A 26,852-nucleotide genomic window follows, 5' to 3' on the forward strand; every position below is an offset into this window, starting at 1 on the left:
ATGTGTGAATGAGGCCTAAGATGGTTAGGCAGTTATTTTGTGCTGCACCATGGTATTTGATGCTGTTTCGGTTTTATTTGGTGCTGCGCCATCATATTTGCCACTGTCGGGGTGATATTTGGTGCTGCACAGTGGTATTTGGCGCTGTTGCGGTGTTATCTCGTGTAGCACAGTGGTATGTGGCGCTGTTGCACTGTTTTGCGCTGACTTGTGGTATCTGGCGGTTTTATTTTGCTTTGCCTTGTTGTATCTGGCGCTGGTATTTTGCGCTGCCATGTGGTATCTGGCGGTGTTATTTTGCGTTGCTTTGTGGTATCTAGCGTGTTATTTTGCGTTGCCTTGTGGTATCTGGCGTGTTATTTTGCGTTGCCTTGTGGTATCTAGCAGTGTTATTTTGAATTGCTTTGTGGTATCTTCCGTGTTAATTTGCGCTGCCTTGTGGTATCTGGCGGTTTTATTTTGCGTTGCCTTGTCGTATCTGGCCCTGGTATTTTGTGCTGCCTTCTGGCATCTGGAGCTCGTATTTTGCGCTACCTTGTGGTATCTGGCAGTGTTTTTTTGCGCTGCCTCGTAATATTTGTCTCTGGTATTTTGTGCTGCCTTCTAATGTCTGGCGGTGTTATTTTGCGCTGCATTGCGATATCTGCCGCTGGTATTTTGTGCTGCCTTGTGTTATCTGGCGGTATTATTTTGTGCTTCCTTGTGGTACATGTCAGAGTTATTTTGCGCTGACTTTTGGTATCTGGCGGTGTTATTTTGCGCTTCCTTGTGGTACGTAGCAGAGTTATTTTGCGCTGACTTTTGGTATCTGGCGGTGTTATTTTGCGCTGCCTTGTGGTACGTGGCAGTGTTATTCTGCGCTTCATTGTCGTATCCGGTGCTGGTATTTTGCGCTGCCTTCTGGTATGTGGCACTCATATTTTGCGCTACCTTGTGGCATCTGGCAGTGTTTTTATGTGCTGCCTTGTAATATCTGACTCTGGTATTTTGTGCTGCCTTGTGAAATCTGCCGCTGGTGTTTTGCGCTGCCTTTTGGTATCTGGCAGTGTTATTTTTTCATTGCCTTGTGGTATCTGGCGGTGTTATTTTGCGCTGCCTTGTGGTACGTGGCAGAGTTATTTTGTGCTGACTTTTGGTATCTGGCGGTGTTATTTTGTGCTGCCTTGTGGTATCTGGCGGTGATACAGCTAGGGTCCAGCAGTATGTGCGCTGCATGGTGACATTTGTTTGGCTCTGCTGGGGGTAATATGGCTGCTACATGGTGATATTTGGCACTCTCTGGCAGTACTTGCTCCCCGGTGAGGTCCTGTATCACCAAGGATTGGCTGCTGAGACCCACATGGACAATATTCTGCAGTATGGAGGGGATACTATTGTATGTGGGCTGCTGGGGCCGGTGGGCTGCTGTATAATCCCGGCCCTGATCCTCCATCTTCTTCCCTCACGCTGGGACTGCGGCCCCTCAGTGTGTATACGCTGTGTATACGTTCTCACAGCGAGAGGAGAGGAGTCTATATACACAGCGGGGCTGAGGGGTGCAGCGTGAGGGAAGAAGTCAGTCAGACGGAGGATGGTGTTCTACTGTATGACTGAGGAGGTGGTGGAGCAGGCAATGGTGGATTATAATAGGGGTGATGGCCCCCGGCTCCAGCCCCCGGCCACCAATACTGGCCCTATTATAACCCGCTCTTCCCTCCCACAGACAGCTGAGCCCCGCCGCCCCTGAAGCTTTAGTTTTATCTAGAATGGAGTTTCTCCTCACAGGCCTCCCTTTAGCCACTACGCTCTGGGAAGCCCCACCCATCCTGTGATGTCACATCTGCCAGGAGCAACTACACTCTAGCCTGGAGGCGGAGTCCTTCTTCTCACCCCAGAGACGCCAGCTGAGGCGGCAGCACTTGAAGGGCCCCACGTCTCCCTCCCTCTTAGTTGTCCGCCATCAGCTGGGAGAAGCTCTATCAGATCAGGTCGTAGTAAAGGCGGCCATGAGTAACTGCAGGAGAGGATCCTGGACTCGTCATCCAAAGAGATAGCTGATTCCTCGCCATCATCACTAGCGCACATTCACCCCGCCGTATTTACCACGTGTGTTACACAGTCAATAGAACGCATTGATTTGAATAGGTTAATTCACATATGTGTATTTCTCAAGTGACTTTCCGTCGAGTGAAAACATACGCGGCACGTTCTATTTTTGTGCGAATTATACACCGAAATAGTCATAGTCCATAGAAGTGAATGGGCCAGCACAAAGATGCAGCGGTGTATTTGCGCATCAAAACAATGGGCCCCTCTGCGTGCCTAAATACGCTGCGTAATTACACGCACTGAGAGCTCCTGAAGACGAGTGTTTTTGCGCACAGTTCAGCATGCGCAAAATGGCCGACACAAACCGCAGACAATAGAACCCATTGTTTTTAATGGCCGGCCTCCCATTCTGCCTTTTTGCACTCAATTTTCGCATGTGTAAACATACCTGCATGCTCTATATTTGCGCACCCAAGGTATCATAAGAGTCTAAGGGGGTGTGCAGATGCGCCCCATGTCCGCACAAAATAGCCCACTGAATTGCGCAATTTCAAATCACAGCACAGCGCAAAATAGTACAGTAAAGAGTGCTGCTAGTGATAGCGTTCCCTTCACAGCGCAATCACGTCACACTCACAAGCGTATATACGCCTACACTCATCAGTGTTTTCTGCCCAGATAATACGCTGAGTATTACACAATGGAAATACGTATACGGCCGTGTGACCGAGCCCTTAGTCAAAGTCCCCTATATCCTTCCGTAAACACACGTTACTCCGTCCTTCCGTGTAAACGCAGTGACTGAACAACACGCCATAATTCCTTCATCGTTCCGTTTCTGCAGGCTTAACAATCCAGCGACGATCAGCCGATGTAAACAGGGTCACCAATGAACGACGACCTGCTTACTGTGAATGGAGGCGGGCGGCCGGAGCGATCTCCTGCGCACTTTACCTCCATTCGCTGAGTGACCATCGTCCGTTTGGGAAATTTAAATCCTGATCGGGGGAATTCCAATGACGCTGTCAGAATTGACAGTGACATTTGAAGGGTTAGCAGCCACAATTGGCATGAATGTTGATCATTGCTGTTGCCAGCGGAGGACAGCTATCAAATATGGCTGAGACCCACTCGGCTTCTGAGCCCGCTGCATACAGACACCTGATATGTGCCACGTCAGGAAAGAGTTAATATAGCTTTATACTATGAGGGACCCAGCTGTATATCATCTGTAGGCGGTATTTGATGGCTGATTTTCACTGGTAGCAGAGATATTGAGCTAAAGCTACATGGCAGCTCTTGGCCACAACCGCGGTCACATAACCAAAAATCACATTATAGCCCCTAGTCCTCACATGGTCACTGAAATAGATGCTTCACGGTGCAACTCACACGTTGTCGCAACCCGCAGGTCACAAGTAAAATCCACCAAGGTTGGAGATAACTGGTGAGTTGCATCGTGACCCCATTGATCAGTGAGAGGGCGAGAGCGCAGGGCAGCACCGCAATCTGTAGTCGGTAAAATACCGGACAGCCGAGGCAGAACCAAACGGATCCCATTATAGTCAATGGAGTCCGTCCGGCGCTGTTCAGTTCAGTCATACGATGGATCTGATCTGCCAGCGGATTCCCCTTCACTGCTTCCCTGAACAGAACCCCCATCGCTGGTGTGAAACCCCCCAATACTATCTGCACTAACCCAGATTTATGAATATTACCCACTGCAAGCGATAATATAACAGCCATTAAACGATACTAAGCAAACGTTAGTCCTATAACACTGAGATACAGGTCACAATGTACAACATACAGTCCTTCTGAAAGTGGTTGTCACTTCACGACTATTATGACAACTTAACCAAACATGGCGTCTCTACCCCAAGGGCTTGTACCCCAGTTCATATACTGTGAGCGCTGTTTCTTTAATTACTGATTGCTGCAGCGTCTCTCTATATAACAGTGTGATTTATCTCGTCTCTATTACTATGCAGACTTATTACTCGTCTCGGGGGCGCCCACTTCCAGCTTGTCGCTTGGAATGGGAATAGTCAGGGGTTTCCCTTTGCCTGTGTCTGGTAACATCTACAGCCTCTGCCATTTCTGCAGAAGGTGGCCCCTTCAGTGTCCCGCACCACTGGAGGCTCAACACAGCATCCGATGCCCATCTCTCCCGGGAACTGGGTTCTGCCTTCTGCTGGCAATTGGGCCTTTACTACTTCACATGTGCTGCTGCAGTCTCTTATAAAAGGGTTCTGACACAGCCTTTTATGATGTTCTGGTCCCAAGATGAGTGCCAGCTCTTTGTTCAACCTCTCCAAAGATGGCCACTGCCCCACGTCCTTTTTAAGGCAAAGCTACAGTCTCCATATAATTGTAATAGTTCCACTGATTTCTATTAATAACAGTAATTGGAGCGCCAACTGTAATGCAGTCTGTCAATTACCTTTAATGAGGCTTAATATTTGGGACATTCGTTTTCAGAACCAAAGTGGCCACTGGCAAGCTCAGTTATGCGGTGAGGGCTACTACCATCTCCTTACATTCACACCAAGCCATTTTACTGAGGCCAGCCTCACTTATGGTTTGTTGTTTGGGACATGCTAGTGGACCAGGCTTGTCCTGGTTCCGGAGTACAGCTCAATTATGGCTCTCCTCAGTCTTTGTTACAGTCCAGACTGTAACATGGCTGAGCTCTCCCTCTTGGATCCAGGCAATGCGCACAGCAGGATTTTCAGCCCCTCTCTGGTTCAGGCTCTATTCAGTGATATAACATGTAATACTGTATCACTGAAGAAAGGCATCCAGGCCCCTCTTACTCTCTTCTAGTGAGTTTACCATCACCACATCCTGAGACAGAGAGTTTCATTGCCTCACTACTCTTACAGTAAAGAACCCCCTTCTATGTCAGAGTAGAAACCTTTTTCCCTCTAGACGTTAGACTAAATTCACATCTGCACTTGGGATTCCATTATGGGAGCAGGAAAATGAGATCCTCAGGATGAACAGATCCGTCTCATAATGGAACCAAATGGTGAATGGATCCCATTGACTATAATGGGTCTGTTCGGTTCCTGCACTTGTCCAGCCTCCTGCATGCACAACTTTTTCATCCAGCATCTCATGTTGTATCTGTACTGGAGGAGACACTGATGCAGATGTGAATACAGCCTTAGTTTACTTTTTAGCCATAAATATAAAAAGTGACTTTTTTTTAGAAAGCCCCTTCATTCTTTGTTAGATGAATTATTACAATATAACAATGGTTACATGGGGGGGCATAGAGGTGCTTTCATTAAGACCGTCATTTCATATGCAGCCTTAGAGCTTTTACCCACTAGCGTTTTTTTTTTAATGCTGTGATATCGCTGCGTTTCTTTCAATAGCACATTCTAATGTTAAAATCACATCGCAGAAAAATCGCAACAGCACAAACTTGCAATTTTTGTGCGATGCGATTTTAACATTAGAAAGTCCCATTGAAAAAACAGCGATATCACAGCATTAAAAAAACGCTAGTGGTAAAAGCCCTTAGTAATGTGCCTGCTGGAGTAAGATGTGAGAAATGTATTTAGAGGCACATACATCTTATGATAAATCTACATCAGCATTGGGCTGAACAGCCTGTGACAAGGGGCTCAAGCACTGGAGCCTTGGCATTAGTGTAATGTCCTCAGGACAGGCTATTTCACCTGCAGCAGGCCTGCTGATTCCCTCTGGTCCTGACGGTGTGCACACCTAAAGTCTTGGATGAGGCTAGCTTCACTCATGAGGTCACAAAGAGTTGAAAGCGCCTGAACGAATAAACTACAATCAAACAATCACAACCAGTACAATGAGCATGCTCAGTTCCGTTGTGCCAAAATTTGGTACAAATTTTGTTACACATATAGATTTTGGTGCAATATTTGGTGCATTCTTCCATTTCATCTCCATGGCAACCTTAACTGCTTCGGGTGAATCCTTTATGATTCCACCCCTTTAACTTGTGTAAAGAGTTGCAACTTTTTTATGCCAGAAATCTGGCACAAGTGTCTTTGTTCATCAGGGTCGCAATTGTGACCCGACCCCTGCACTTAGAGGGCCCAGAGGCCCCCCACCATATACAGAATGCACATTGAGTACATTACCAGCCAATCACACTGTCGGCGGCCTGTTGTCGGAGGAAGATAGAGGAGGAGAAGGGGTCAGAGGGAAGGCAGGCGTAGTGTATGGAGAAGGCCGGATAATGACGTCATCATCCTGCTCCTGCTCCCGGGTGTGCACTCCCTGCTCTCCTCACACTGCAGCTGTCTGCTGGTTTGTTTCCCAGGTCACAGCTCCTATTTCAGGTGTGCTGGTCCCATGTGACTGTCCTAGTGTGACTGCCCTATGCTTATGTTGTGAGGGGAAAAAAACTCACCCATTCCCCATGGCTAATATTCAGAGAGTTGTAGTTTTACTACAGGTAATCTCGTACACACACACTTAGCTCTGCTACACTCTGCTGCACACACTCAACTTGGATGCAAGATGTGATACAGGGGGGCATGGAGGCTCTAGTACTCTGTTGTATCACCTCTAGCTTGGATACAAGATGTGATACGGGCGGGCATGGCGCAACAGCCGCGCCAAAGTGAGGGAGACCACGAGGTTTTGCAAAAGGGTTGTCACGGATGGCTCTATGTTCTCACCCGATAGTGGCGCTAAAAGTGCTCTGGTCGGGGGTTTTGCAGCGACCCAGGGGACGTACTGTGGTACTGTTAGCAGGAAGGCCTGGTTTTGTCACGTGTGACGCCAGCACTTCAATTGGACCCTTTGGATGGAATGCCAATTAAATAATTGAGACAAATCCAATAGTTTGGGATAGTAATCTGGGAGTAGACAGATTTACTTAGGATGATATTTTGCAAAACAGTTGAATACACAATTTTCCACAACGGTACATAAAATGGTACAAGAAGGTGCAGCAGTATGCAGTAGATTAAACACGGTGTAAAACACAGCAATATTGTCTTGCTTAAGATCTGACCTCAACGCTCTCCCCTTACTTTTACTTGAAACTTATTCTGAAGGACAATTTTTTCCCCCCAGTTATTCTCACTGAAGGGATGATTAGAATTTAGTGAAGTGTAGGTGAAGCAGAGTTTAAAGTGGCTGAGAGACTATTCTTGGCTTTGAGTTTACCTGGTAGTTTTAGACTCACTGTTTAGTGGAAGACTGACCTCGGAAAGGCGCTTCTCCTCTCTACTCTGAAACCTCAAGGGACCGGAATAAAACCTTGCTCGACCCTGGGAAAACAATGTGCTATAACTGTCTGCTCTTGCTTGTACGTGTGCCTCCTCCTCTCTCCGACACAACCTGATTGCAACCTCTCTTCTCTCCCTCCTGGTGAGTCTGCCTAACTGCTCACTGACTCCTTTTATTACCTCTCTTTTTTTTCCTGCACTTTCTCGATTCCTCCCTTCTTGTATAGGGACTTGTGTTGTTGCTTTCCCACCCTTGGACTTTGCACCAGTGAGATTAAGCTGACTATCAGCCAATAGGACACCAGCTGACATCACAGCTAAGCTCTAAGCCATGGGCGTCACATAGAGAGGTGGGACAGGGCAAGTGTTGGTGTGAGTGTTCTGCAGGAGCCACTACGCCACTACAATGGAGGCTCCGGTACCCTTTTGAATCACATCGAGCTTGGATACAAGATGTGAAACAGGTGGGCATGCAGGCTCTAGTACCCTGTTGTATCGCCCCTAACTTGGATAAAAGATGTGATATGGGTGGGCATGGAGGCTCTAGTACCCTGTTGTACCACTTCTAGCTCTGATACAAGATGTAATACGGGTGAGCATGGAGGGTCTAGTACCCTGTCGTACTACCTCTAGCTTGGATACAAGATGTGATAAAGTTGGGCATTGACGATCTTGTATCCTGCTGTACCATCTCTAGCTTTGATACAAGATGTGATAGGGGCAGCATGGAGGCTCCAGTAGTCTGTTGTACCACCTCTTGCTTGGATACAAGATGTGATACTGGTGGGCATGGAGGCTGTAGTACCTTGCTGTATCGCCTCTAGCTTGGATACAAAATGTGATACGAGTGGGCATGGAGGCTCCAGTACCCTGTTGTGTACAGGATGTGATACATGTAGGTTTTGAGGCTCCAGTACCCTTTTGTACCGCATCTAGCTTGGATACAAGATGTTATACAGGCGGGCATGGAGGCTCTAGTACCCTATTATACTGCCTCTAGCTTGGATATAAGATGTAATATGGGCTGCATGGAGGCTCCAGTACTCAGCTGTACTGCCTCTGGCTTGGATACAAGATGTCGTACGGATGAGCATGGAGGCTCTAGTCCCCTATTGCACTGCCTCTAGCTTGGAATCAAGATGTGATACTGGTGGGCATGGAGGCTCCAGTACCCTGTTGTATCGCATCTAGCTTGGATAGAAGATGAGATATGTGTGGACATGGAGGCTCTAGTACCCTGCTGTATCGCCTCTAACTTGAATACAAGATGTCATACCAGCGGGCATGGAGGCTATTGTATCCTATTGTACCACCTCTAGTTTGGATACAACATGTGATAAAGTTTGCATAGAGGCTCTATTACCCTGCTGTACTGCCTTACTTATGTCACGGCATAACATACAGCGGATATTCTGATGTCCTTTAAGGAAATACATACATAAAGAAGTGCAAATACGGTATGTACATTATTATTAACAACATTAAAGTACAGGCTGGTATAAACTGCCTCCAATAGAGTTGTGTGTAGCAGGAGCACATGTGTGGCCACATATGTATAATCTCACCATCAATGCTGGAATCCCCCCTTTCTAGAGATTAGTGGGGGTCTGTCCGGGGTCCTATTCTTTTTAATATGTTCCAAAGTAATATAGGAGAAAGGAGTTCATATATGCACCAGTTACTGACTGGTATCAGTGGTACTAATATACCGAAAGCACCCCAATCAGTAGTGAAGAGACAGATGCCAACAGCATAGATATGAAGCTAAAACATTACACTACAGCTCCCCGACATGTCATATATGCACCAGTGCACATGGTCTTATTGGTTTCTATGGCTCAGTGTACACAAGCCATTGTGTTGGAGTCAGTGGAATGAGCGCTTATATAAGCTTCGGCCTACAATTGTCTTTTCCCCCCACCTCTGCACATTTGTGTTCACCTCAACCAAGCCATCGAAGTTTACCAATAAATTCTAGCAATTTGCAAGGCCTACCATTATGGTGGACCATTATGGCGGACCACCAGCCTACTGCATCTAGTGGCTGCGGTTCAGTACAAACAAGAGATCTTCGAGCACTGCTGGATTTCCCATTGAGTGGTATAAAACATCATGAAATTCTTGGCCTCTAGGCTTCCTATACTTTACAAGTCTATCCTTTGGGAGGACATCATGCCGGGCACCCTGCGAGAGGCTCTGATAGTCCCAATTCCCAAACCTGGGAAGGACCTGAAAGACCGTGGTTCCTATCATTCCATTTCTCTTCTTAATAACATTAAATTCCTTACCAAAACACTAGCCATTCATATCAATTCCATCCATAAAGACATTATACATGCTGACCAATTAGTCGTTATGCCTGGAAAGAGTGCGGATAGGAACCTTACATCTCTTTTACCAATCTCACAAATCTGCATCCAATAGTGGGAATTGGATTCCTCTATTTATTGACCAAGATAAAGCCTTTGCTTCAGTGAAGTGGAGGTAGACAATGTGCGGAATGCCTTCACAACTTGTTAACTACATCTCCCGGAATGTGGCTGCACACGCACCAGATGTTTTCTATTTCCAAATAACATCACCAACGGTGGAAGGTCCAAAGGTGATGCAATGTCCTGTACTGATTGGCTGTTCAGGCCCATTACCATACCCGATTGGAAAAAAAGTCAACTCTACACCTGGTGACATTCTGATGGCTTCTGTACTGGGATACACCTGTGTGATGTTCTACTTTATACCTAATGCTCACACTTTCGATTTGCCTATCCTCTTTCGTCTGACAGCAAAGAATTGGTTGGTATCCCAATTCTTTTGTCAACACAGTGTAGTTTGCAAAGCTGGAAAAAGATATACATTAATCCATTTTAGCCTATTATTCTGCAGTATTGATCCAGAGTACGGTGTATGTGCTCCAAAGAGGGGTAGTTTGTCTTAAGCTCCAAGAGATGCTATGATAGGCTGTGGTAACAAGATGAGTAATGACTACATTTTATCTTGCCAGAGCTTTGGGTTTGGGTTAGTTTTCATGAAATGGCTGCAGATGTTCTATAGCTCCCCAGTGGCTAGTGGCAGAACCAATACTCATATCTGTGCGTGTTTCTCTCTGACAGAGGTATGTGACTGGGGGGTCCCCACCTCTGGCCCTTTTTGTTCTAGTTATTGAGCCTCTCACAATCCAAGTGCGTAAGTCCTCTGCAATTGTAATATACCAGCTAACTGCTACTTTAGGTATTACCAACTATAGCTTGCTGTTAGAGCCTAGTTCAGTGCCCTGACCATCTTCCTTGATTCTTCTGGAGGCTTTGGCTTACATGTACAACTTTTCTAACTACGTTCTAGTTTTTATACTCATTTAACATGCTAGATATCCCAGATGTGGACTGTGATGAGAGCGGGGATATCCTGGCTGGCCCTTGCCCTCTACTGGTCAGTGTTAGGCCGTTGTCACATAGACATCTTTGTATGCGCAATGCACAGAGAATAGAACCCTTTGATTTCATTGGGTTTGTTCACATGCACAAATTTTAGCGTGCACATTTCGGTTACACAAAAAAACATATAACATGCTCTATCATACTGTGTATTTGTGCACCAAAGGTCCCCATAGAAGTCAATGGGGGTTGCGCAAGTGTGCGTGCAACATGCAGGGAGATGCATGAAACATTGCGTAATTCCGCTGGAATAAGAACCATCTGGAACTCATTAGCTGAATCACCTATTTCAACCAGTGTGTGTAAAATGTGCCAACATGCGTGGGGAAAAAGCTTTCTTCCTAGCGCAAAAAAGTTGCCCTAAGGCGTGCGCAATTGTGCATACGCCCATGTGAAGCCGGCCTTAACGATAAGGTTAATTTTATACCTAGAATTACTATCTCCCGTCTAGATTATATACTCCGGGTCTGTCCGCTTCAGCGACTTGTTCATGATGTGTAACTAATGCAGCCCGTGTTCTGGGAGTATAACAACCAGTAGGACTACTGACGGGATGCATAGGGATGCATTGACCACCCGCGGGTAGATAAATACCCACGGATGGTCAATAAAAGGGAATTAAAAAAAATATGGAGCATGAAAAAAAATGGACATGCTCCATTTTCATGCGGGTCTCCCACGGGGACGGCTCCCGCAGGCTTCTATTGAAGCCTATGGAAGCCGTCCGGATCCGCGGGAGATCTAAAATAAGAATAACTTACCCACAACGGAACGGGCAGGTCTTCTCTTCTTCACGACCGGATCTTCTTTCTTCGGCCTTGCGGATGTGCCCGGCGCATGTGCGCGGCGCGCCGAGCACATCCGCCGGCCGAAGAAAGAAGATCCGGCCGTGAAGAAGAGAAGACCTGCCCGGTCCGCTGCGGGTAAGTTTATTCTTATTTTCAGCGCTCATGTCCGCGGGCCAGGAGGGACCCGCTATGGATTCTCCATGGAGAATCCGTAGCGTGCCTGATTTTCCCCGTGGACATGAGGCCTTAGGGCCACCGTGGATCATGCATCCCAAGGTTTGTCTTTTCGGGCTTGTGGATGATATCTTGTTGATTATGGCGACCCGCACCTTATATAAGCTTTTTTTTTAGGCCAAAAAAGTAATTTTACTCAATTGGAAGCATCCTAAGGGGCCGGAGTTGCATAGATCTGGGTGGGTCTGCCTAGACAAATTTAATAAAACCTAGGGATTTGGGTAACTTGCCCCTCAGCTGCAGTAGCGATGGCTGCGTAATTCTCTCCCTCTCCTCAGGGGTGTAGGACGCCCGGCTCTATGGAGTTCTGTTCTTCCTGTCTTGTTGGTCCTGCTGAGTGGACTTATTGTATATTCGCCCCCTCCCCTGTTTATCTCTGGTTCCCCAGTTGGAATCTTTCTTCCTTGGTTTTAGTATGCAGGTGTAAAAGTCTTAAGGACCCAGCGATTTTCACCATTGCATTGTAAGAGCCATGACTCGTTGACTGAGCCGTATGAGGGCTTGGTTTTTGGGATGAGGTGTATTTTTAATGGCAGCACTCTGGGGTACATATAATGTAATCTATGTCCAGAAAACCCACCACTTGTTTTATAGCATTCACCATTCGGTAAAAATAACATGATAGCTTTCTTATGTTTGTACAATTTTTTAAAAATTTTCTCCTACTTTTGCACAATAAAAACACATTTTTTAAAGATAATTGATTTTGCATCGTTAAGACCCATGGCATCTTTATTTTTCCAGGAATCGAGCTATATGAGGTCTTGTATTTTGCTGGAAGATTTGTAGTTCTTATTGGTACTATTTTGAAGTACATGTGACTTGGATTGCTTTTTATTAGGGTTTTTTGGCATTCACCAAGCTTATGTGATGCATTCTACTATGACAGCAGCGTATTACTGGAGGCAGGGTTTAATACGCCGAGTTACACGGTAAATGTGGAGGCCTTTGTCAATCTTCCGGCTGCCATGGGAACACATTGGTATCTTGCAATCCCATTCCATGGTGTCGATGGGTGACAGAAGGAGCCCCCTCCACCTTTCATCTGCTTACATGCTGCAGTTGCTTTTGATTGTGGCATGTTAGGGGTTAAACTGCCAAGATCTGAGGTTTCTCCATTCCTACTGGTTAGAGTAGGAGCCCAGCAACTCAGTCAAGCCCCAGCTTTAAAAGTAAACATGCATGTTGAGGTTTAAGGCCCTTTACTGGGGTCACACTGTTGTTGCCGCTGTTGGTATTGTTGCCACCGCTGTTGTTTCCACGGCTGACACTGTTGTTGTCACCGCTGTTGGCGTTGTTGCCGCCGCTGTTCTTTCTACGGATGACGCTGTTGTTTCCACAGCTGACACTGTTTTTGCCGCCGCTGCTATTTCCACGGCTGACGCTGTTGTTGCCGCCGCTGTCGGTTTTGTGCCGCCGCTGTCGTTTTCACGGCTGACACTGTTGCTGCCGCTGCTGTTCTTTCTATGGCTGACACCATTTTTGACATTGGTGTTGTTGCCGCTGCTGTTGTTTCCACAGCTGACACTGTTGTTGCCACCGCTGTTATTTCCACGGCTGACACTGTTATTTCTACCAATGTCACTGTTGTTTCCACAGCTGTCACTGTTGTTGTTGCTGCCTTCAAGGAACGGCTTCCTGATGTTCATTCTGCTACGACCTGAGACAAACAAGAATGATATATTCTTTAGAAGTGCAAACAGAAATCAAAACAAAACTCTTCCGCAGCATCCGCACTGGGATCGCGGGGATTTACAGGGTGATATCTGTCATTTTTAAAAATTCTCTCTTCTTTTTCACAGTTAGGATAATTTTTAAGCACAAAGAAAATTCCTTTAAAGTAATTCTTTAGTGACCAATCACATAAACGTGCATCAATGTTCTGTAGGGTGAGTATGGAACAAGCTTGGTAGTCATGCTTGCTTCATACTTGGCTGCTACTAGCTAATTCCTACAGCTGCCATCTGCTGACTATAGCCACAATCAGTGCTGGCTCCCATCATGGCCATTTATCTACTTAGATGCCGCAGCCTATATAATCTCTCTATATAAGCTCTAGCGCTGGTATAACTGCGTCCCTTCTCTAACTAACATGCGTCTATAGAAGTATTCACTAATAAGACATAGCCCGTCACTACTGTGTAGATGGTTGCTATGAGAATTCTCTAGGTGTCACCCCATAAGATCCCCTTACGGCCTTTGTTGGGATTTTCTGGCAGCCAATTAATGAGCTGTTCTAGGAGGTCCAGCATCTCCTGCGACACTTCTGAAAATAAGAAGAGATGTATACAGCTTAGTTTTAAGACTTGCTTTCTTAGGGTAGAGGGTCCTTCTAAAAAGAGTTTACTGTCCTGTTTTTCCTCTGATGACCTATCCTCCAATAGGCCATCAGTATTTGATGGACAGGGGTCTGCTGCTCAGAAACCCCATCCATCAGCTGATCGTCTGGCCCACTGCAGTGACAGCGGCATCAGCGGACATTGGAGGAAGTGGGAGCGCTGGATTCACAACAAATGAAATAACTACCTACTTTTACTCCTGGCTTTCCGCATCCAAGGATACCTCTCCTCGGGGTCATCCGGCAGCGCTGCTGACAGATGTGGAAAGGAGAAGTCATTTATACAGTGTTGAATGTTAAATAATGTTAGGATAATTTTTAAGCACAAAGAAAATCCCTTTAAATTAACCCTTAAATGACCAATCACATAAATGTATTTGATGGACAGGGGTCCGCTGCTCAGAAACCCCATCCATCAGCTGATCGTCTGGCCCACTGCAGTGACAGCGGCATCAGCGGACATTGGAGGAAGTGGGAGCGCTGGATTCACAACAAATGAAATAACTACCTACTTTTACTCCTGGCTTTCCGCATCCAAGGATACCTCTCCTCGGGGTCATCCGGCAGCGCTGCTGACAGATGTGGAAAGGAGAAGTCATTTATACAGTGTTGAATGTTAAATAATGTTAGGATAATTTTTAAGCACAAAGAAAATCCCTTTAAATTAACCCTTAAATGACCAATCACATAAATGTATTTGATGGACAGGGGTCCGCTGCTCAGAAACCCCATCCATCAGCTGATCGTCTGGCCCACTGCAGTGACAGCGGCATCAGCAGACATTGCATGAAGTGGGAGCGCCAGATTCACAACCCATGAAATAACTACTTACTTTTACTTTTGGCTTTCCGCATCCAAGGATACCTCTCCTCGGGTCATCCGGCGGCACTGCTGACAGATTTGGAAAGGAGAAGTCATTTATACAGTGCTGAATGTTAAATGGTACTGTTGAAAAATACAACTGCAAAAACAGCTCCATGTAGCTTCATGTAGTCGGAAAAATAAGGTTATGTTTTTTGAAAGTAGGGATGGAAAAATGAAAGTTTATGTTTCCATGGCTGACACGGTTGTAGCCGCTTTTTGTGTTGTTACCACCGCTGTTGTTTCCAAGGCTGACGTTGTTGCCGCCACTGTTATTGTTGTTTCCACAGCTGACACTGTTGTTGGCGCCGCTGTTGGTTTTGTTGTCACAACTGTTGTTTCCACTGCTGACGCTGTTGTATCCGCGGCTGTTAGTTTTGTTATCACCACTGTTGTTTCCACGGCTGACGCTGTAGTTTTCAACAGAAATCAAAGCAAAACTGTATAATCTATAGCGATGATCTGTGTGTATACTGTGTAGAGGTGATACACATAATGTACAGGATCTAATAGATGGGAGAAGACCTTACCTTCAGAGTACGGTTTTCGGATGGTTTTCATGTTACGACCTGAGAAAAACAAGAATGATATATTCTTTAGAAGTGCAAATAGATATCAAAGCAAAACTCTTCCGCAGGATCCGTCGCAGCATCCGCACTGGGATCGCGGGGGATTTACAGGGCGATATCTGTTATTTTTAAAAATTCTCTCTCCTTTTTCACAGTTAGGATAATTTTTAAGCACAAAGAAAATCCCTTTAAAGTTAATTCTTTAGTGATCAATCACATAAACGTACATCATTGATCTGTAGGGTATGGAACAAGCTCAGTAGCCATGCTTGCTTCATACCTGGCTGCTACCAGCTAATTCCTACAGCTGACATCTGCTGACTATAGCCACAATCAGAGCTGGCTCCTATCATGGCCATTTATCTACTTAGATACTGCAGCCTATATAATCTCTCTATATATACTCTAGCGCTGGTATAACTGCGTCCCTTCTCTAACTAACATGCGTCTATAGAAGAGTTCCCCTATAAGACATAGCCCGTCACTACTGCCCAGTTTTATACTATGTAGATGGCCGTTATGAGAATTATCTGTGTGTCACCCCATAAAATCACTACTTACGGCCTTTGTTGGGATTCTCTGGCAGCCAATTAGGGTGTTGTTCCAGGAAGTCCAGCATCTCCTGTGACAGCTCTGGAAATAAGAAGAGATTTATACAGATTAGTTTTAAAACATGATTTCTTATGGAGGAGGGCCTATAAATGGCCGCTATAAGAATTATCTTTATCACCCCATAAGATCACCCCTTACGGCCTTTGTTGGGATTCTTATGGTAGAGGGTCCTTCTAGAAAGAGTTTCCTGCCCTGTTTTTCCACTGATGACCTATCCTCTGATAGGCCATCATTAGTTGATGGACAGGGGGCCGCTGCTCAGAAACCCCATCCATCAGCTGATCGTCTGGCCCCCTGCAGTGACAGCGGCATCAGCGGACATTGTAGGAAGTGGGAGCGCTGGCTTTACAACCCATGAAATAACTACCTACTTTTACTCCTGGCTTTCCGCATCCAAGGATACCTCTCCTCGGGGTCATCTGGCAGCACTGCTGACAGATGTGGAAAGGAGAAGTCATTTATACAGTGTTGAATATTAAATGGTACTGGTGAAAAATAAAACAATAGGGTTATGGTTTTTGAAAACGGGGATGAAAAAATAAAAGTTTATGTTTCCATGGCTGACAATGCTGTTGCCGCTTTTGGTGTTGTTACCACCACTGTTGTTTCCACGGCTGACGCTGTTGTTGCAGCCACTGTCACTGTTGTTTCCACAGTTGACACTGTTGTTATCGCCACTGTTGTTTCCATGGCTGATGCTGTTGTTGTGGCTGTTGTCGGTATTGCTGATAGTTCTGGAAAGGAGCAGTCATTTATACAGTTAACCTGTAAGACATGTTTTATCTGTGGGGGTTCTTAGTCAGTCAGTATATGTGTATAATCTATAGGTGATCTGTGTGTATACTGTGTAGAGATGATACCCATAATATGCAGGATTTATTAGATGGGAGAAAATTTTACCTTCACAGTACGGTTTCCAGATGGTTATTCTGTTATGACCTGAGAAAAGCGAGAATGATATATTCTTTAGAAGTGCAAACAGAAATCAAAGCAAAACTCTCCCACAGGATCCGCCGCAGCATCCGCACTGGATTTACAGGACAATATGTGTGTTTTTTTTTTAATTCTCTCTCCTTTTTCACTGTTAGAATAATTTTTAAGCATACAGAAAATCCCTTTAAAGTTAACCCTTTAATGACCAATCACATAAACGTGCGACTGTAGGGTGAGTATGGAACAAGCTTGGTAGCCATGCTTGCTTCATACCTGGCTGCTACCAGTTTAACTGGAACCAGCTGTAAGTCACTTTATCAGACTCACAGTTCAACTCTCAGATTTACCGCCCATACGGGATTCAACAGACACTTTGTATTCTTAATTTCTTTGTGTTTGCTGTCTCTTTACCTACTCATCCGGGCTGGTACACGCTCTCTACAGATCACACCGATCAGCACTCAGTGTCTCTTTAGGTGAAGGCTCCGCATCTACAGCAGCTCATTAAAGCGTCCGCAGGGGCCACAACAAAACTCTTTTCCATCCGCACGCTCACACACAGTCCCCAGTTATACAGTAAGGGCTCTTTCACATGAACATAAATATACAGCGTAACACAGTGAATAAAACAGTGATTTCAATGGGTTAATTCCCGTGTGCGTAAGAAAAAACTAAGCATTTCTTATTTTAGTGTATATTATGTACCAAATAACCCATATTAAACTGAAATCACTCAGAATATTCTTTCAGGGTTTTTTTTACATGCACAATACGCAGAAAATATGCATATTTAGTCACATAACTACGCTGCATATTTACACAACTGAAATACATATATGCCCATGTGAATGAGCCCTAACCCATAGACGTCCTCACGCTTTCCTAGTACACAAATGCATCTATGTCAGTAAGTCACATTATATACATTAGGTTAGATTCCCATATTTCCCCTTACAGTCTCTTCTGTCCGCATCCTGTTATATAAGTCTATATCCTCCATGGACAGACATGCTATATTACCTTCAGGATATGTAGTCAGGGTGGTCGGCAGCAGGCCTTCTGTAGCTATATCTCCTGTAAGGCCCTCTGTCCATGGCCGTTGCGGAATATCGCCAGCGATATTCTGCCGCGGGGGAGGAGCGTGACCGCTATCAGTTCTTTGCGGTGAGTCTATCTGATAGATAGGCTCACAGCAGAGAATCGCGCACACCGCGATTTAGATCCCGCGAGCAGAGAATCGCTATGATTCTCCACTCGTGGATGCCACTGCTGCACTTTCCATAGCAATGCTATGAAAAAGTGCTCACTGCGTTACCAGCGGCTGGTTATCACCGCGGGTAACACAATGAACAATCGCCGATGGACAGGCAGCCTAAGAAACAAGAACATAATCACTTCAATCACAAAGCAAACCAATATATACAGTGGGGTCTGAAAAGTAAGGAAACACCCAGAGAAAATGAAAATGGTTTAGCGGATGATGATCCAACTTTAGACACAAACTGTAGAGGAAGGGACCCGCTAGGCCATGTAACCTAAGTATTGCAGTATATTCTACATGCAATCAGACGATCACTAATTCAAGCCCACTGATAGGACAAGAAAAAAGTAAAATAAAAGTCAGTTTAATAACCTTTTGTTGAAGTGAATGGAAACTGAGCTGCAATTCCAGAAACAACCCACAAAGAAGGGTGGCGCTGTGTTTGAAAAAAAAACACGTTTTTCTAACCCTGGACAACCCCATTAACCCTTATTATGTCAACATATTGGGCTTGTCTATATCTTTAATAAATTGGGGAACAGTTTTCTACAGTTATAAGTAATGACATAAAATAGAGGAATAAATAGTAATAGTAACAATGTCATTATACACTTATCATTCATACTGGGAAGAGTCAGAATAATAACAGTCCTAATTCTGACCTCCGGTCCAGATGTTCCTATAGGGAGACCATGGCATTAACTAGTTTCATATATTATCTACATTTGGGCTCCAATCCAAACCCGAGATTTATAGGGCGCATCTCTTATTACAGGAAGACTAGCCAATTCTAACTAATTTCCTGTTAATGGCGCGGACTGCGGCAGCGCTCACTAGTGGGGAGACAACTTGTGAAAAATCAGTTTGTTCCAAATTAAATTGAACTGAACCACAAGTTCAACAAAACCCCTAAGGCTGCCTGTCCACGGGCGAGTTCGCATTGCGAGATGACACGCTTTCCATAGGCTTACTATGGAAAGCACAGCCCAACGTCCAGGAGCGGAGTTAATAGCGATTCTCCGCTGGCAAAATACAAATCGCTGCATGCCGTGATTTGCCGCGATTCTCCGCAGTGAGCCTATCCATTATATAGGCTCACCGCGGAGACCCGTCAGTGCTTCCCCCTCCTCCCTGTGGTGGAATATCGCTAGCGATATCTGGTCACGGCCGTGGACAAGGGGCCTAAAACTGCTGTATAACACTGTCTGAGGGCAGCGATGAAATATTACCAGGTAAAGGTCAAGAAGTCGCCGTGTCCAAAAAAACGATCAACAAGAAAATAAACGCTGTGCTTCGTAGTATCTCCATTGTAGCAGGAATAGTCAGAATAATAATAGTCCTAATTCTGACCTCTGGTCCAGATGTTCCTATGGGGAGAACATGGCATTCATTAGCCTCATATATCATCTATGTTTGGGCTCCAATCTGAACCTGAGATTTATAGGGCATATTTCCTATTACAGGAAGACTAGCGGATCCTAACTAAATAATCTCAGTAAATGGCGCGGACACCGGCGGCGCTCACTAGTGGGGAACCAACTTGTGAAAAATCAGTTTGGTCCAAATTAATTTGAACTGAACCACAAGTTCACCAAAACCCCTACAACTGCTGTATAAGGCCGTAGTCACACGGGCGTTTTTTCACGCGATTTGCGCATCGCATGACGGATGCTCATGCGCAAATCGCGTGACCGGCGCCGAAAAATCGCCCGAAAATCTGCTCCTAGCCGCGTTTCATTAGAAACGGGCCGGAGCTGTCCAGCGCATTGCATTCAATGGAGCCGGCAATACAGCCCGCTCCATTGAAAGCAATGCGCTGCGGGCGAGTGTGGGATGAATTGTCGGAAAGGGCTTAAATATATAAGCCCTTCCCTGCAATTTATCCAGAAAAGTGTTAAAATAAGAAATATATACATACTCACCTGCTCCCGGCAGTCGGAGTTCAGAGCGGCCGGCCTGCAGTGGGTGTGAAGGGGGTGTGAGTCAGACCTGCCCCCTGATTGGCTCAGCGCTGAGCCAATCAGGGGACAGGTCTGACTCACACCCCCTTCACACCCACTGCAGGCCGGCCGCACGGAACTCCGGCTGCCGGGAGCAGGTGAGTATATATATATTTTTTATTTTAACACATTTCTGGATAAATTGCAGGGAAGGGCTTATATATTTAACCCCTCCCGACAATTCATCACGCACACGCCGGCAGCCCATTGCTTTCAATGGAGTCGGCTGTATTGCCGGCTCCATTGAATTCAATGGGCAAACATCGTTCTTCTCTGCCACAGCTGTTACAGCTGTGGCAGAGAAGAAGGATTTGTCTTCTATATGTTCTCAATGGGGTCGGCGCTGCTGCCGCCGGCCCCATTGAGCGCATATAGAGAGGAGAACAGGAATCGCAGATCGCAGATAGGTGCGATCTGCGATTTCTGTTTTATAATTTATCGGACGAGCGCATAAAAAGCGCTCATGTGTCCCATACCATTGCAAAGCAATGGTTTTATAAAATCGCCGGAAGCATGCGCATGCGCAAATCGCGGCAAAAAACGCCCGTCTGACTAAGGCCTAATACTGTTTAAGGACAGCGATGAAATAATGCAACTTACTACATAAGGGCGAGCACCCACTGGCGTTTTTTTACCTGCGTTTTGCGTTTTGCGTTTTGCGTTTTTCCTGCACAGGCATAGAGATAACATGTGTTCCTGTCCACTGGCGTTTTTTTTGCGTTGCGTTTGCGTTTTTAACATAGGAACTGTCAGTTGCATATGTGTCCTTATTTTTCTCCATTGAAATTAATGGAAAAGCCGCGAAAACGCCGCGAAAACGCCGCGAAAAACGCCGCGAAAAGCGCGCGGAAAAAACGCGGGAAACGCGGCGAAAACGCTGCGTTTTTTTCCCGCGGAAAACGCAAACGCCAGTGGGTGCTCGCCCTAAAGGTCAAGAAGTCGCCATGTCCTAAAAAAACACAAATGCAATCTAAACCATAAGAGCTGTGCTCCGTAGTATCTCCAATGTAGCAGAAATAGTCAGAATAATAACAGTCTTAATTCTGACCTCCACTCCAGATGTTCCTATGGGGAGAACATGGCACTCATTAGCTTCATACATCATCCATGTTTGGGCTCCAATCTGAACCAGAGATTTATAGGGCGTATTTCCTATTACAGGAAGACTAGCGGATCCTAACTAAATAATCTCCTGTAAATGGCGCAGACTGTGGCGGCGCTCACTAGTGGGGAACCAACTTGTGAAAAATCAGTTCGGTCCAAATTAATTTGAACTGAACCATAAGTTCACCAAACCCCCTAAAACTGCTGTATAACAAACACTGTCTAAGGGCAACGATGAAATAATGTAATTTACCAGGTAACGAGTGAGAGGTCGCCATGTCCAAAAAAACCACAAACACAATCCAAACCATAAGAGCTGTGCTCCGTAGTATCTCCATTGTAGCAGGAATAGTCAGAATAATAACGGTCCTAATTCTGACCTCCGGTCCAGATGTTCCTATGGGGAGAGCATGGCACTCATTAGTGTCATACATCATCTACATGTGGGCTCCAATCCCAACCCGAGATTCATAGGGTGTATCACTAGTGGGAAGCCAACTTTTGAATATGTAGATAAAGAGCAAAGTTCTTCTCATTTCTCCAGTTTTGACCATCAGGTTCTCCCCAGGGGTCACTATGTTCTTATCTGACAATCCTGTAAACATAAAGAAATATACAGGTTATCATCATGTTAATCACATTAACCCCTTCTACCTCTTTAGCGTATGTGTATGTCTCAGAGGTGTGGGGTGCATATAAAGCGGGTCCGGGAGCCAAGCTAGCTGCATATCTGGAGGGTGACGGCTGTTCTGACAGTTGACATCCGCCGCTAAAGGTCACAGTTGGAGCTAATTCTGATAGCAGCTATTTGACATCTTACATGCACTGTCTAACCTGACGGCGGCATGTAAACTGTCAGCATTGGGAGGGCTCTCCCTCCGACTCACCATCTAAGCCACCATGTGATTGCGGTGAGTCAGTGTTTGCCATGGCAGCCCTGGGTCTAGTAAAGACTCTCAGGGCTGCCATGTATTTAAAAGGGTATTTTAAATTGACAAGCCATCAATAGATGATCGTTGGGACCAGCCATTCAAATTCCAATCAATCAGATGATTTCCGATGTGGTCAGCGCAGGAAGCAAAATGTGCCGACCATGGCGCAGCGACCCAGGTTGGAAATGCAGATGCAGCTCCTATTGAATACAATGGCAGAGACCAGCATACAACATCAAGTCCCCTCATTTCACTGAGATATATATTAGATAGTAGGAGACTGTTTTTACCTTCAGCATCCGCTGGTCCAGGCGGTGTCTCGGGTGCTCCGTTATCCTCATTGGGTGCTGTTGCTTCAGCAAGCAAGAGAGAAAGAAAAAGAGAACATTATTCTTCCTGCTGCTAGAGACGTCTAGAAATGTATATGATTGGACAGAATGGAACAGAGAGATGAGAACTAAGTGATATGAGGATGAGATAAGTAACATTACCAGGTAAAGGCCAAGAAGTCGCCGTGTCCAAAAAAACACAAGTACAACCCAAAATATAAGAGCTGTGCTCTGTGAAGTCAACATTGTAGAAGAGGTGGAATCACGGACAGCGTGATCACTTATCCCAAACTGCTTTATGATGATTACCTAACCCCTTAGTGACCAAGCCTGTTTGCGCCTTAGTGACGGAGCCAAATTTTGGAAATCTGACGTGTGTCACTTAACATATCATAACTCCATAAAGGTTTTGCATATCCAAGTGATTCTGACATCGTTTTTTCAGCACATGTTGTACTTCATTTAGGTTGTAAAAATAGACCGATAGAACCTGTGTATATTTATTAAAAATACCAATATTGGGGGGAAAAAATTTAAAATTGTCATTTTTTCACATTTTCAACTGTAATATCTCAAATATCTGCAAACATACTGTACAAATTTTTGCTAAGATATATATTTCCATCTGCTCACTTTATTCTGGACGCACACTTGAAAAACTTTCGTTTTTTCTTTTAACTATTTAGGAGACATACAAATTTAACATTAATTATCAACATTTTATGGAACACTTTGTTTTCCAGCACTAAGCCAAGATTGCAAAGGCTCATAGGTTCAGAATTATAGATACCGCCACAAATGGCCCCATTTTAAAAACTACACCCCGTAGTGTATTCACTGAGGGGGGTCAGGAGTATTTTGTCCGCAGAGTTTCTTTTCAGGAATGAATGCAATTTAGAGTAGAAAAAAATAAAATTTCATATTTTTGCAAATACATAAATTTAAAGACAGGATTTTTTCTATAGTGCACATGAAAATGAGGATTTACTCCTCAAAATGCATACCCCTGTTTGTCCTGTGCTCAGAAACATACCCATTGTGGCCCTAATCTTCTGTCCGTATGTACAACGGGGCCAAAACCGAAAGGAGCAGCTCGTGGTTTTCAGAACAGACATTTAGCTTGAAGGCGTTTTAGGCCCCATTGCTCACTTGTAGAGCCCTTGAGCGGCCAAAACGCGGAGGACCCCCACAAATGACCTCATTTTGGAAACTATACCTCTTAGCGCATTAATCTAGGGGTGTACTGCGTATTTTGACCCAACAGTTTTTGAATGAATCAAAGCAAAGCAGAAGTACAAAATTGTACGGGTAGAAATTTAAGAAAATTATGATTTTAGTTTTTTTTTAATCAATTATGTGATTTCAAAAACAGTTTTTATTGGACAGCAGACATATGAATGGAGGCTTTCACCCAAAAATGGATACCCCTGTTCGTCCCGTGTTCAGAAACATACCCATTGTGGCCCTAATCTTCTGTCCGTATGCACAACGGGGCCCTAACTGAAAGTAGCAGCGGGTGGTTTTCAGAACAGACATTTTGCTTGAAGGTGATTTAGGCCCCATTGCCCCCTTGTAGAGCCCTTGAGCGGCCAAAACGATAGAGAACCCCCACAAATGACCCTATTTTAAAAACTAGACCCCTTAACGCATTCATCTAGGGGTGTACTGCGTATTTTGATTCCACCATTTTTAAATGAATCGAAGCAAATCAGAAGGAAAAAGCTACGATTTTTGTTTTTTTGGCAATTACGTCATTTTAAAAATATTTTTTTTTGTACAGCATACATAGGAATAAAGACTTTCACCCCAAAATGTATACCCCCATTTGTCCCATGTTCAGAAACATACCCATTGTGGCCCTAATCTTCTGTCTGGATGCACAACAGGGCCCAAACTGAACGGAGCGTCAAACTTTAACTGTCTTTTAACTTTTACGTGATCGCCATTATCCATTGGATACTGGTGATCACGTAACCGAAGACCACTCACCGTGGCCCCCCATGACATCTTTAAGCTCTTGGCTACCTTTAGTAGCCAGGAGCAAGGAGATTTTAAATTTCCTCTTGCCCTCCCCAGCTTCTGCGCCTGTGTCCACCATTTTGGCTACAGGTGCATGCGCCAAAACTGGGGAAAGGTCCGCGGATAAGGATCCCATCAGGGGACATTGCCAGTGGACTTATTTAAGTAATTTCACCTCCCCTCACGGATCCGATCCGTGACGGGAGGTGAAAATTGAGCTTTTTTTTACTTTTACGTGATCGCCGTTATCCATTGGATAACGGTGATCACGTGACTGGGAAACGCGTACCATGGCACCCCATGAAATCTCCAGGCTCTTGGCTACATTTAGTAGCCAGGTGCAGGGAGATTTTAAATTAGCTTGTCAATCTGCGACTTTTGTGCCTGCGTTCGCCATTTTGGCGATGGACGTGTGCAATCAAAAATATAATTAACAACTGTGTTCAGTAAAGTCAACATTGTAGAAGAGGCAGAATCACGGAGAGCGTGATCACTTATCCCAGCCCTGATTTATGAGGTTATCGCCCTAATCATGCTGCGATTTTTTGATATGGCTGCACAAGAAAAATCGCTCATGTGAATTAACCCATTGTAAGTAATGGGTTATTATAACACATACATCCTGTGTGTCCCGCAATCACAGAATTGGCGTGTTTTTTCTTGTCCGTGAAAATACAGGCTTAGAGCTGAAACAGATGAATGCGTTTGCACATGTTTTTGCGCGCATGAAATTGCGGCTATAAAATGTGACAAAGCGAAGCCATTCATTTCAATGGGTTCGTTCTCCTGAGCGTATTTCTCATGCTCAGGACCTGCCCTATCTTCCTGCATATTATGCAGAAAGCTGCTATAGAAGTCAATGGCAGGTTTAAAAAACCCAAGGGGATGGGTGCGGCCTGGCGGGCGACGCAGGGAGAAGAAGACAGCTGTTCCTTATTAGGCTTTAAATAGTATCACACGAGTGTGAACTGGCATTGCGAGGACAAAAATTACATTACTACGGGCCGGCACGCACGTATCAGCCTGAGTATTGTCATTCCACAACCTTGTTCATGTGCAAACACGCCCCGGCGGACATATTTGCGCATACGCTCGTCTGTCAAAGCCCTAGGTCAGCTTTACTTTGGAACCAATCTTGTTGACCCTGTACAAGCAATAGACAGTTCACACTTATAGGGTAAGGTCAGGGGTTCCCAAATGTGAGCTGTGACTTCCTGGGGATCACAAGAGGATTTCGGCCTTACAGGCAACTGCGATTTTGCTCAGTGAAAACCTGACTGATTTCTTACAAGGGTTTCTGCATTTTGCATCAGTTTTTGTATTTTTAATTTTTTTAAAAATGTGCACAAGTGAATACACGCATTGGGGAAAATGTATTAAGACCCGCATTTTACACGCTGGTCTTCATAGGATTTCACCTCGGTGCACCACACATCTAATATATGCGCATGCCTCTTCATATATTTGGCGCATCTTGGCAGCTCCATACATCTACAGTGATATGTACATGAGGTCCAGCCTGGCATGCACTTCTGTATAATTCATGCCAGTTTCTGGCATAAATTATAAATAAATGTGTCGGTCTGGGGTGACTCCGCCTCCTCCTGACAAACCCTGCCTACTTTTTAGAAAAGCATCAAGAAAAGCGCAACAAGTTGCACATTTTTGTGTTAATCCCCTCCTTAAAAATAATGCGCAACTATTTTACACTGGAAACTTGGCGTGTTTTTTTTTCCTATAGCGTTTGCCACATGGGATGATAATTTTGTAGAGACTGTAAGAATCAATTATACCAAATGTATGTAATATCCAGGATCTGATAGATGGGAGAAGACTTTACCTTCACAGTACGGTTTCCGGGTGGTTTTCATGTTACGACTTGAGAAAAACAAGAATGATATATTCTTTAGAAGTGCAAAGAGAAATCCAAGCAAAACTCTTCCGCGCGATCCACCGCAGCATCCGCACTGGGATCGCAGGGGATTTACAGGGCAATATCTGTTATTTTTTTAAAATATTATCACATTTTTCACTGTTAGGATCATTTTTAAGCACCCAGAAAATCCCTTTAACGTTTAACCCTTTAATGACCAATAAACATACGTCATTGGTCTGTAATGAGAGTATGGAATAAGCTCAGTATCCATGCTTGCTTCATACCTGGCTGCTACCAGCTGCTTCCAAAGGC

The 26,852-nt window shown here is 44.9% G+C and overlaps 1 protein-coding gene across 1 annotated transcript; it reads right to left on the minus strand.

The window, feature by feature from the left end:
• Positions 1 to 12,917: 12,917 nt before the first annotated feature.
• Positions 12,918 to 26,535, minus strand: LOC136620286 (uncharacterized protein DDB_G0287625-like). The gene is made up of 15 exons (XM_066595008.1): positions 26,505 to 26,535; positions 22,607 to 22,669; positions 21,884 to 21,979; positions 21,638 to 21,781; positions 21,329 to 21,345; positions 19,631 to 19,647; positions 16,681 to 16,820; positions 16,458 to 16,571; positions 16,036 to 16,107; positions 15,436 to 15,474; positions 15,137 to 15,367; positions 14,557 to 14,616; positions 14,237 to 14,296; positions 13,901 to 13,972; positions 12,918 to 13,366 (listed from the first exon to the last, which is right to left on the minus strand). The coding sequence occupies exons 1-15, from the start codon at positions 26,533 to 26,535 to the stop codon at positions 12,918 to 12,920; spliced, it is 1,605 nt and encodes a 534-aa protein (XP_066451105.1).
• Positions 26,536 to 26,852: the final 317 nt, after the last annotated feature.

Source organism: Eleutherodactylus coqui, chromosome 1, assembly GCF_035609145.1.
Source record: "Eleutherodactylus coqui strain aEleCoq1 chromosome 1, aEleCoq1.hap1, whole genome shotgun sequence".
Taxonomy (NCBI): Eukaryota; Metazoa; Chordata; class Amphibia; order Anura; family Eleutherodactylidae; genus Eleutherodactylus; species Eleutherodactylus coqui.

Bases quoted from the DNA above. Each gene is read 5' to 3' on its own strand.
- LOC136620286 (XM_066595008.1), bottom strand. From the start codon at position 26,535: ATGAAAACCACCCGGAAACCGTACTGTGAAG. The intron at 15,368-15,435 runs GTAAGGTCTTCT...GTATACACACAG, and splicing joins CCGAAAACCGTACTCTGAAG to ATCATCGCTATAGATTATAC. The intron at 14,617-15,136 runs GTAACAACACAA...CACATCTGTCAG, and splicing joins CCTTGGAAACAACAGCGGTG to CAGCGCTGCCGGATGACCCC.